The sequence below is a fragment of the Typopeltis vanoorti genome, chromosome 12 (assembly GCF_054136105.1).
Source record: "Typopeltis vanoorti isolate ZY-2024b chromosome 12, IOZ_Tvanoo_1.0, whole genome shotgun sequence".
Taxonomy (NCBI): domain Eukaryota; kingdom Metazoa; phylum Arthropoda; class Arachnida; order Uropygi; family Thelyphonidae; genus Typopeltis; species Typopeltis vanoorti.
The window spans coordinates 62,892,680-62,906,009 of NC_143560.1; the positions used below are offsets into that span (position 1 = coordinate 62,892,680).

General features: G+C 35.9%; 1 protein-coding gene across 1 annotated transcript in view; it reads left to right on the plus strand.

The window, feature by feature from the left end:
* ValRS (Valyl-tRNA synthetase) overlaps positions 1–13,330 on the plus strand; it is a 464,082-nt gene that overhangs the window by 13,760 nt on the left and 436,992 nt on the right. Inside the window, exon 2 of the mRNA XM_090401956.1 lies at positions 10,654–10,726. Within this exon, the coding sequence (XP_090258082.1) occupies positions 10,654–10,726 (73 nt within the window). The remainder of the gene's footprint in view (positions 1–10,653; positions 10,727–13,330) is intronic.

Consider the following 13,330-nt stretch of genomic DNA (forward strand, 5'->3'; position numbering starts at 1 on the left):
CATCGACAGTTCTTGGAAACAGTAAGTGTTTTAAAAGTGCACTCGCCAGGTAAGCCTACAACAAGTGCAGAAAACGTGGAACGAATTCAACTGTCTTTCCAGCATAGCCTGAAATGTTCAGGTCGTGGTGTGAATCGTCTATTAAACATTCCTAAAAGCACAATGCATGCCATTGTTCACAAGAGAGTGAAACTTCATGCTTATAAACTGCAGCTTGTTCATCAGTATCCAGCCAACTGATAGGTCACAAACTGAAATACAACTGATGAGATAATGTTTATGTGCATGGAGTCATGAATGGCCATAATTGCCAAGCTTGGGGATCAGAAAATCTGCATGAACTGGTTGATTTTGTTCATAAGGCATCATGCATGATTGCATTGTTGATGCGCTTTTTCTTCCACAAGGAGACTATTACAAGTGTGGCATACAAGATATGCTAGAAAACTTTGTGTTTCCCCAGATTAAGAATGTGGAGGGCCTCATTTTTTAACAGGATGGAGCCCCACACATTATGCAGACTGTGCTCAACAACTGATTTCGAGGAAAATGGACAGGCAGAGGAGGTCCCATTGCTTGGCCTCTGCGCAGCAGTTCAGATTTGATTGCAATGCATTTCTTCTTTTGGGGCTACGTAAAAGCCATTGTGTATCAAGAAAAAATCCAGTCCCTTGCCCACCTGCCTATCAGACCACGCACTCCAAACATGCCACAGAATTGACTGGAAAGGCACTAATTGCCTTTCCAGTCAATTCTGTGGAAATTGACTGGAAATTGCACCAGAACTTGGTTTGAAAGAAAATTCAAAGAAGCTTGCGAAATGCTGAAACATCATCCAAATCTGAACAAAAATGATGGATTAATTATTCCAAGAATGTGGAGGACCCATCTTCAACCCATATAGCATCCAGAACAACCCCAGACGGAAGAAAATCTCAATGCAAAAGGACTTTAGAAATTGCTTATTGTAGTTCCTCCCCCCCCCTCACCGGTGGTCAGAGGCTAGGATAAATGATTAACAAACATTTAGATTCATTTTACTTTTGTATAGTGCAGCAGCATGTAGCTTGTATATTGTACATATGCATGTTTTCTTAATGATGACCTCAATGCAGAGGTCAAAACGTTGATTGTTACTTGCTTAATGTTAAGTAAAGTAAATATTCTAACGTATGTTGTGCCTCCATAAATTCTTAACTATGAATGCTGACCACCGTGTAATCTTAAAAGAAAGGAATGAAAATAGTTTTTGACTTCACGTACAGTGGTAAAATGAATATTTCACACGATTGTCTTTCTATGTTTCTGGAAACAGCCAAGATGCTAAGAGTGGAAGATTTGACAAAAGTCATATCTAAACATTTAAGTGTCGGTATTATGCAACAGAATATGTCCAGATGGAACCCAAATACTCAAGTTTTGTCAACTAGTGTTGAAGTGAAGAATTACACATTACACAGGAGAAAGATTATGAAGTTTTGGAATTCTAACACTCTTGTCACTGGTTATCAAATGTTAGCTAAAAGCACAGATTGAAGCTCAGCAGAAATATTTGAGATTTTGGTAAGGAGCAGTTGAACACCCAAGTATAGGTCGACCACAAATGAGAGAAGATATTTCTTTAGAAGCAAGATCAGGTATTATAAAGATAAATAGATAGTTTTTCAGATAGCGTTCTTTCTTTTAGGGTTACATGGTGATCAGCACTCATATTTGTAGATTTAGGGACTCAAAAACACACGTGTTGAACAGATTATTTTATTAATTACAAATAAAATAAAACTTGACGTTTCGACCTCTATATCGAGGTCATCATCGGAAGAATACAACTGTATACAGAACCAAGCTACATGCTCATGCTTTCTATACCAGTAAACTAAATCTGCGTAGTTAATAAATCTTTTTTCTAGCCTGACCTCTAGTGATAGAAGAGAAAAGCAAAAATAAATAAATCAAGAAATAAAATTATAAAAAAAAAATATATATATTATAAATAGATAAATGCAACTACAATAAACTGTTAGAGTCCTCATGTTTTAATATTCTGGATGGTTACAAAATGATTTCTTTCAGTTGCTATTGAATGTTCTAAACACTTCACCAAGTCACCAGGTTGTCTTCTTGTAGTGGGAATTTTTATTTAGTTTATTTTTATATAATTTTTATTTAATTTATTTTTATTTAGATTTAGTTTACTGGTATAGAAAGCATGAGCATGTAGCTTGGTTCTGTATACAGTTGTATTCTTCCGATGATGACCTCGATATAGAGGTCGAAACGTCAAGTTTTATTTTATTTGTAATTAATAAAATAATCTGTTCAACACGTGTGTTTTTGAGTCCCTAAATCTACAAATATGAGTGCTGATCACCGTGTAACCCTAAAAGAAAGAATCATCATAATCCATGGAGATGTGACCCACAAGCAGTGCAGCCTCTACGGTAAGCTGAAGATACGTGTTTCTTTATTAACGAATCGACTAGCCTTTTTGAAACGATGCAGAAACAGCAACATAATTCCAAACTGCATTAAACTAAAGAAGAAGTTTAAATCAGCCAAAGCGCTCCGTATTTATGCCCGGTTGGAAAAAGCCTTGTTACGAGAACAAATCCACGAGGCACGTAAAAATCTAGCATCCACCCAAACCAAAGTTCGGCAACTTAAATTTGTATTATCTGACTACGTTATTCCAGAAATTTGGGAGATTCTAGATAGGATCACTGACGACTCGGCCAAGCACTCAATACTGAAAAATAAAGAAAAACTAACAATGAAATTTCAAGCCCTACAACAACAGAAAAGCACAAGATCATCAAGACGCCATTACGAAAGGAACAGCCAACCACGAACCGACGTCATAAGGAGCAACCAATCGCCTGCAAACAACGTTAGGAGCCACCAACCACCATCTGATCAATGCTCAGTTATCAACCTATCAAACCACATTCTCACCGAAGGTGGACTCTTGCTGCTAAAGAAAGGTTTGAACTACGGCATTGCTCCGAGGTCAGTAAACAAGCTTGATATCGTGTATCATATCGAGAGAGGTTTACGATCCCTCCCCACCATTCTGGCTGATAAAATACGAATGGAAACATCGTGTATACTCAATTCTAACAAAAAACTAAACATCAACATAAACAAAACCGAAAATCTAGCCCTTAAAATCCTTAAAAAAATAACCAGGATATTATAATAACGAAAGCCGATAAAGGCAATTCCACCGTCCTGTTAGACCGTACGACATACATTGAAAAAATGAACCAGTTAATATCGGACCATAACACCTACCAAAAGGTTAACTACAACACCACAAAACGTAACAAAAAGAAAACAACTGAATTAATCAAATCCGTCCAAACATGGCCAGAAGAAACGACAAAAAAATTAATATCTCAGTATGCCCGTGCACCCACAATTTATGGCCTGCCAAAAATACACAAATCTGGCACACCACTTCACCCGATCGTTGAAGGAATTGACAGCCCAAATTATCACTTAGCAAAAAAATTAGCTGCCACACTCAAGGAATTGGTAGGTCAATCCCCTTCCTACATAAAAAATACACAACATTTCATCAGTAAAATCAAAAACATTACACTCACCGACCAAGATTTATTAGTCAGCTTTGACATAACTTCCCTTTTCACCAATGTCCCAATCAATGACACGATCTTGCTCCTACAGAACATATTTCCACATGACATCACGGCCCTTTTTGCCCACGTACTCCGCTCCGGATATTTCGTATGGCAAAACAATTTTTACCTTCAAAAAGAAGGTACAGCCATAGGCTCACCACTTTCTCCCCCCAATAGCTAACTTTTATATGGAAGACTTTGAGCAACGTGCTCTAGAGACAGCATGTCTAAAGCCCAAAATTTGGCTCAGATACGTCGACAATATTTTCGCCATTTGGCCCCACGGCCGCGAAGCTCTAAATACATTCCTTAGCCACCTAAACAAACAACACAAACGTATCCAATTCACCATTGAAATGGAAAAAAACGACTCTCTTCCTTTCCTAGACACACTTGTCACACGTCTTCCCTCTGGCTGTCTCTCCTTCTCAGTTTACCGCAAACCTACACACACAGGCCAATACATACACAAAAATTCTTACTACCACCCAACACAAAAATTAGGTGTCATAAGCACCCTTAAACACAGAGCCCTAACTATTTGTTCGAATGAACAGGCTCTAAACCAAGAATACAAAATCATCAACCAAACATTTATCAAAAATGGATACAATAAAAAAACTATTCACAAGATCCTCCATAAAGATACCAGTAAGAACAAAAAAGATTTCAAGAATGCTATTGCCATTCCTTATGTTAGAGGCATTTCTGAAAAAATAGACAGAACACTTTGCAAATACAACATTAAAACTACCTTTAAACCCCCAAATAAGCTAAGACGCCTACTCAGTTCCTCTAAAGATCCTCTTCCACACCTAGCACACCCAGGGGTATACAAAATACACTGCACATGTAACATACCATACATAGGGGAAACAGGGCGAACTATCCCAATCAGACAAGACGAACACAAACGACACATTAAATACCTCCACTTCGGTAAAACAGGCCTTTCTGACCATGCACTCCAAACATACCATAGAATTGACTGGAAAAATACCAAGTCCCTACACCGCACCAAAACCTGGTTTGAGAGAAAATTTAAAGAATCTTGTGAAATGCTCAAACACAAGTTGCCAAATCTCAACAAAAATGATGGCCTCACCATTTCAAGAATGTGGAGGACCCATCTACAACCTGTATAACATCCTAAACTAGCATTAGAAAAATTCCCACTACAAGAAGACAACCTGGTGACTTGGTGAAGTGTTTAGAACATTCAATAGCAACTGAAAGAAATCATTTTGTAACCATCCAGAATATTAATACATGAGGACGCTAACAGTTTATTGTAGTTGCATTTATCTATTTATAATATATATATATATATATATATATATATATATATATTTTTTTTTTTTTAATAATTTTATTTCTTTATTTATTTATTTTTGCTTTTCTTTTCTATCACTAGAGGTCAGGCTAGAAAAAAAGATTTATTAACTACGTAGATTTAGTTTACTGGTATAGAAAGCATGAGCATGTAGCTTGGTTCTGTATACAGTTGTATTCTTCCGATGATGACCTCGATATAGAGGTTGAAACGTCAAGTTTTATTTTATTTGTAATTAATAAAATAATCTGTTCAACATGTGTGTTTTTGAGTCCCTAAATCTACAAATATGATTTCAGATAGCATGTTGCATGCTCCTAATTCCAGTTACTAGTCAGTTCGCTATTCCTGTAAATACTGAAACAGCTGTCACTCAGAATTTTTTTGGAGACAGACAGTTATTCGTTTCATCCTTTTCTGTTACTGCTTGAGTCATTAACATCAGATCTTCTTTCTCTCCTCTTAGATCATATCACTAGAATCCAACTTTGGTTCTCTGATATTATCTGTTTCTGGTTCTTCATGTCAAGACTAGTTGTCAAATGATAGATGAGAGAATGCATCTGTAATTCCAGTTACTAATAATTTTCAGTTATTCAAGCAACATTCTTGGTTGGAACTACATCCCAAGGACATTGACATTTTGAAGGAATCATCTCTTTATAAGGAGGAAGTTGTGTCAGCAGATCTTCATTATCCCCAAATCTTGGTCTCAATTCCTTTCTAGAGAGAGATTGAAGAGGAAGATTGTACCAACCACATGTCTAATCATTCCTGATGGTGATGATTTAACAGTTTCAACAACTTTCAATTTAGATATAGTGTCCTATAAAGACAAACCATTATTAGTTTCTGGTAAATCTTTATCTAGGATTCATTATTTAGAAAGAAACCTGGAAGTGGTAAGAATAGAGATGGAATGCGTGAGGTCTCAGTTGATTAGAGTACATGATGACATATATGATTAACTGTTGCCATTAGATCAGATGTGAGAGCAAGAGATAATCAATCAGGTGAATGAAAGAGGAAGGGTGCCTGAAACAGATAGATAGTCAAAGGTGTGAAGGTTTAACTAATGTGCAAGGTTGAGTGACTAAGACAGATGAATAAGAGAGGGAAGGTTTATGGAAGGAGTCAGGAGAATATGGAAAATTGTGTAAGGGTTGAATAAGGGGTCAATATTATAAGGGGATTCTATGATAAATTTGTATATGATGTTAATGTGACAAAATGTTTTCATGATTTCCTGGAGCAAAAATCAAGGATATTAGTGTTATTAGAAAACAAGTTGAAATCGAATGAGTTAATAGTGTTTGCAGGTACAGATGATCTGAAGGGAGGGGGGGGGGGGAAATGGAATGAGAGAGGATGTGAAACTATTGTTGAAATAAGCAGTAGAGAAAGTGAAGAGTTTTACCACTTCTGATGTAAAGAATTGAACAGAAGAGCCATGATCACAGATAAATCAGTTCATAAGTTGTGTAGGAAGAATGGTGCACAATTCATTGATTTATGGATTGAATTTGAGGAAAAAAATGAATTATATTTGAGGAACAGTTCATCAAAATAAATTAGTTCAGTGCTTGAAGGAAGCATCAAGTAAAGTGTGGTCTGATATGCAGAAACAGGAAAATTTTGGGCAGGGTCACAGGGGTGAGTGCTTCTGGTGTTGTCTAGCTATCTCAGGTGTTTGTATACAAATGCTATAAGTATCAGAAACAAGTGTGAATCTTTGATTAGTACATCTTGGCCAGGTATAATTGGTATCAGTGACACTTGGTTGACAAAGGATGATACAGTTTGAGGCAGAGTGTAAGGGTTATTCTATTTTTAGAGAACACAGGGAGAACAAAATGGATAGTGAGGTGTTGTTAACGATAGCAGATGAGTTGCTACCAACTAAGCTTGAGATTCAAATACAATGTCCTTGTCAGAAGGACATTGTATTTGAATCTATTGCATATAAAAAGGTCAACAAAATCATGTTTGTTGAGGGTTGCTGCTATAAACCTAGGGGTGTAAGGGTAGATTTAAATTACATGCATCAGCAGATTAGTTAGCTCTATGAGTAAGGGCAGTGTAATTATTATGGGTGATTTTAATTATGGGAATATAGATTGGAATGAGGAGATGTCATGTAGGGAAGGGAATTAGAATTTATGCAGTTACTGAGAGACAATAACTTGAGACATGTTTTAGAGGGAACTCGTGGATTGAGAATATTAGATTTGGTGATAACATCTGAGAATTTGTCCTTATCCACGTCTCATTTTGCCTTGAATTGTAGAGAGTGATCATTCTGTGTTATCTTGGAAGGTGTTTAGTCATATTGAATCCTTGGTTAAGAATGGATAGTTGTGGAATTATAAATCTGGTGATTTTGTAAAGCTTAGAGGGGACAACTAGGAGTAGTGCCATCACATATTATACTGCAAGAAAAGGATGTTAGTGAAGCATGGGAAATAATTCAAGGTATTTGAAGGTAGCAGTATCAGACTGCATTCCTAGGGTGAGGAGAATAAAAAAAAAAGTTGGGATTAAATGAATAAGTATTACCATCAAGCACGAGCTGCAAAAGAAGTTTTTGTGGAGGGGTTTATAAGCTGAGATGTGACCAACAAACTCATGAACAGCACAAGGCACAGGCAAGAAAGGTAACATGCATTATACAGAAGGCAAAAACATTCTGAAATGAAACTGACTGAACAGTCCAAAGTGAATCCTAAAGAATTCTTTCACCATATAGCGAGTAGAAAGAAAAATGACTTGATGAACATGGAGGTTCTTGGGATGCTAAAAAATCTCAGTGTGAATTTTTTCATTGGGTTAGATGGGATTTCGGCTCATGTGTTGCTTGAATGTGCAAGGGAATCGGCCTTACTCTTGACTAGACTTTAATTAAATTAAATCTCTGCTTAGGTAGAGTCCTGAGATGAAAGGAAGGTATGTTAGTTCCATTGCATAAAGATGGATTGAAAACAGTGGTTGAAAATTACAGACCCATTACTATCTCAAGAGTGGAGTGATAGTTAAAGTTTTGGAAAAGTTGGAGAAAGCCGGAGATCAAGAATGGGAGGATTTGATTCTTTTTAGAGGTCAGCATTGCTTTATTAAGTGGAGGTCTTGCTTTAACAATTTATTTTGTTTCTATAATAAAGTAATGCTAGAGTTGGATAAAGGTAATGCCTATACTGTAATATTGATGGACTTTGCAAAAGCATTTGACAAAATACTGCGCTCAAATCTGTTATCAAACGGGAATGGATGCTGGATTAGTCAGATGGATGGTTATCAGACAGGCATCAGAGAGTAGCATATAGTGGAGTGGAGTCAAAGATTAGGAAAGTGACCAGTGGTGTGCCACAAGCTCTTTTCATGGTCTATTGTTGTTTAATCTGTATATTAATGATACTGGAGATATTTTGAAGAGTGATATCCAGTTGTTTGTTGATGACTAAATTGGGAAGAGATATAGTAAATAAAGATGATATCATGATCTGGCAGGATGATTTGAATAAGCTGTTACTGTGGTCAAAGGATAACTGCTTTTCTTTTAATGTGCTAAATGTAAAGTTATTTACCTTGGATTGAAAAAGTTTCAGTCTATGTATTCTATTGATGAGGTTTCATTGCTTGAATTGATGAAGCCAGGGATTTGGGTGTTATGGTGGTTGATAGGTAATTGAAGTTCAGAGGACATATTGCAAAAATTGGCAAAACAGTTCAGATCACTTGGATGCTCAAAAATATGAAACTTGTTGACTAGTAGGAACAAAAAAAGTTGTTTCTCTTTATAACTCTCTGATACATCCACATCTGTACTATCATGCTAAGATTTGATTGCCTGAGTTTCTTGGTGATGTGGAAGTGGTTGAGAGGATTCAGAGGCAGGTAATTAACATGATTTTCGACCCGTGAAATGTTCTGTATGAAGAGATTGAAAATTTGTGGGTTACCAAAATTTGCAGATAGAGGGAAGAGAGGTGACATAATAGAAGCATTCAAGTAATTGAAAGGGTTTTATGAAATGGAAGTAGTAGAAATTATTCAGTATATGGCAGGTGGGGATAGAACAAGATATCATCATTGGAAGTTGAATAAATCTTCAGCAAGGATGTGAGGTGTTTTTTTTTTTGCTAACAGGATGGTGAATGAGTGGAGGGTTGCCTGCCGTGGTTGTTAGTTCTTCTGTGAATCAAAAGTTATGTTATTGATGCCTAAGGATAGGTACTATGTGAATAATGGTTACCTCCTACCTACCATGTGGAATTCTAGTTGGATTGTGGATGGTATGATAGGTATATTGTGAACTATAGTATACTGTGGGCCTCCCATGATGAATTTTTTGACTCCATGTAGTTACTCATTAATAATAATATTAATAATAATAACAATTTCTGGTATTCTTATTATTGCTGATTTGATTATGAATGAAATTAAACTTCATCAGTGGTTAAAATGTATCAATGAGAGTAGTAGTATTCATTAGGATATTGATTGCTGTTTGGCATAGATATAATCCTTCATTATGTATTGCTTCCCTAGGCTGTCATGCACCAAATGTGGAGATGGACAGAAATTTTTTATTACAAGTATGTGGATTGCTGTGCCATTTAAATAGTTTTTCTTCTTATCCATGTTATGTTATTGATGTTCATTAGTTGATGACATACTCCAAACTAAGTAGCTGACGTTAAAAATTATTGTACATATGCAAGGCTTGACAAATACGCTCGCCCTGGTGAGCAGATTTTGTTAGCTGGCAAGTATCTGTAGACTGGACAAAATAGACTATTTTTTGTTTAATAACAAATACCCTTGTAACAAAACATATTGTGAACTAAACTGTTTATTTAACTTTAAGAAAACATAGAAGAATGCATACAATATAAAGGGCCATTTTAGTAACAAAAATTAATGTAATGTGTATGTGTGTATATTTAAAAAGTTAATGTTGTTTTTACTGTTTTTTCCTGTTGTTATTTATTAACTTCTTCTTGGAATGGTTCTCACACAATGGAAATGTGCTCAAAACAATGATACAGTGCTATTAATCACTTCATGGAATTTCTGTTGACTTACTGGGCATATTACAAAAATTAGGTGGGGTGGGGAGAAGGGTCCTGGGCAGGTGCATTTTTTTCATGGCAAGTAGGATTTTGCATAATTTACCAAGCCCTGTACAGATGTCAATCTGAGATTCTTTATCACTCAGAAGTAATTAAATTATCATCATAAAATATGTATGCAAAATACATATATTAGAGTTTAATCTGACACATCTGACTGCATAACCAGACAAGATTATTTACTGTCTGAAGTAGTATTGGTGCACTGGCTTGCCTACAAACAGTACTAATGCTGTCTGATCATATCGAATACTCGTAGTTTTGTAACTGTTGAGAATCAGATCATCATATGACTTCTGACTGAGAATTCAGGAATAAATTCTTTAAGTGCTGACATAGTTATTGATCACTCTTCGTTAAGGTCATAGTGATATTATATTTTATATTTTTATATAAATAAAAGTTATATAACTTATGTTTATATAAACCTATAATATATAAAAATTATAGATTTTGACACATACATGAAATGTAAATAAAGTAAAAGATATAGTAATGGTTTTATAGTTGTATTTGAAATTGGAGTTTTAATTGGCATTATTTATTTTAGAAAAAGCCTAAAGAGAAAAAAGAAAAAGAAGTTATAATATATGACAAGACAACAATTTCAGGAGAGAAAAAAGGTAGCATGCTTTTCAAAATCATGTGCAATTTTTTGTGTATTTTGTACACTATCAAAGTAACTCATTCTGCTTTTCTGTTTTGCTTACGTGTTATTTTACTTTTTTAGATCATCAGAGTTACAGTTACTGATCTGAAGAATGGCACTGTTTGGATAACTGAAAATTATTATTATTATTATTACTATTACATGACACCTCCAGGGAGTCCAAAGACTCATCGAGGGAGAGCACCCACTCTACAACTCTGTCTCCATGACTCGATCCACAAATTATAACAAACCACAACTACTTTCATCATCTACGCCAATGCCATCTATTGCTGACCACCACCACTAGTATTTTCATAGACAATCACAAACATCCATACCCATGGCAGGATTTGAACCTGCAGCCTTTTGGCTGGAGAGTTGACCTTAAAATTTTAATATTTTTACATAAAATGGGGCTTGAAATTGCGGACTTCGTTATATCGAGGCGCCGTTACCAGAGGTAACATTAACTGAAGTGTGTGTGTGTGTGTGTGTGTGTAAACTAACATAACAAAAATATTCACTCCATAACAAAGTACTGAAACAGATAACACTCTTCCTGTGATCCCCCCTACAAGTTTGCTATAGTGAGAGTTGACTGTATATTTTTATTGTATTTGCATTTTTTAAGTGAAAAAAAACATGAAGCTACTTCTCTAGTTTGCTAACTGTTTACAGAAACTATAAAATTCTATAAACGTAAATATTAAATTATTTAAAATATTTACGTAATTGTATATATACGAGGTCTAACACAGGAAAAACAAGACTGTGCCTATATTTCTTTTCATTTAACAAACTGAGAAAATCAACTACGATCTCCTTCAAAATAGTTTTCTTCTGAGTTGACACACAGCTGCATATGATGCTACCAATGTTCAAAGCAATTCTGCAGATCATTTTCTGAAAGGCTGTTGAGGATCTCCGTTGTTTTTGCTTTCATATCTTCTACCGACAAAAAATGGGTTCCTTTGTGTACCAACTTGATCTTTGGGAAGAGGTAGAAGTCGCAAGGAGTCTGGTTTGACGAATAGGGTGGGTGCTCAAGCACAGTGATGTTGTGATTAGCTAAAAACTGCTTCACAAAAGGTTATGGGCTAGCGCATTGTGTTGGTGCAAAGTCTGTTTCTCCACAATTCTGGTTGTTTCCTTCTCACACGTTCAGGCAGTTTTGTCTAGACTTTAAGGTAACACTGCTGATTTACCATCCCACTGCTGGGAATCTGCTCTCCCATTACAATACCCTGGATATTGAAGAAAACAATCAATATGGCTTTGAACGACTCATGCATGCTTTTTTGGTCTTGAAGATGTTGCTGACTTCCACTGCATTGATTGTCGGCCAAGTTTCATCACAAGTAATTATCGAATTCAAAAATCTGGTTCATCCTTAATACATTGCAAAATATTCATACAGTTTCTTGCAAAGTTCTTTTTGTTCATCTGACAACATTTTTGGAACCATTGTTGCACAAACTTTTTTCCTGTTCAATTCTTCCATTAAAATGCGTCAAACACTTTCCCTGTCCAAATGAACTTTCTCAGCTACAGCTCGAACACCCAACCCTCTGTATTTTCAAATCACATCTTGCACCTTTTTAATGTTGTCATCGGAAACTGCTGTGCATGGGCGGCCTGGATGATCATCATCTTTAAAGCTTTCTCTGCCTTCCAAAAATCGTTTGTGCCATTCAAAAACGCATGCATGAGATATGCACTGTTCACTATAAGCCTCAGTCAATAAGAGATTTCTTCAGTTTTACAAGAAACTTGATGTTAACTTGCTGTTTGCTCTTGCACTCCAACATTTTCTGACTGATTGTAAGAAAACATCTATATTTGAAAACGTGTCCACTTGTACTGAGTAAAGCAATAGAGTTGAGCCTTGTCTCATGGTGACAGGTTAGAACATGCTCTATAACCACCTCCTTGTCTCTCCCCTCCCACTCTCTGTTCCTATGTTATAGAGTTAGTCTCGTTTTTTTTTTTTGTGCTGGACCTCCTATATAAGTTTGTTACAGAATATCAAAAAAAACCTATAACATATAAAAAGTTGTTTTGTGACATCCATAAACAACAAATGAAATGAGAGTATTTCAAATAGCCTATTCAAGACCCAGTAAATAGAATTTGAGAGTTACAGAGAGAGAGATGGTGTGTGTGTTGGTGGGGGGGGGGACAAAATGAAGAAAGGCAGACCAAGCTTCACAACTTACACTTCTATAACATATATAAAATTCACATATATAAAATGTAGCAAAACCATAATTCATATATCACTATAATCAGTGTCAAATTGTAGTTAAAAAAGCATCTAGCAGACACATCACAATATTGGCCATCGTACACTCATTTCCTCAAATGTCCAAAAGCTGCACTGATGTGTGTTTTTAATAACACTGAATTTCCTCAGTGAATGGCATTCACTGATTGATGACAACTAAACTTGGGGAAGATGGTTGACATTTTCCAGTGTTGACTCTATCGGACTGAATGACAGGCACCTGTGTTGAATAAACTGGAGAGGTTGGTGAGGCATTTATTATATTATCATCCTAAGATCTCATGAAGTCAA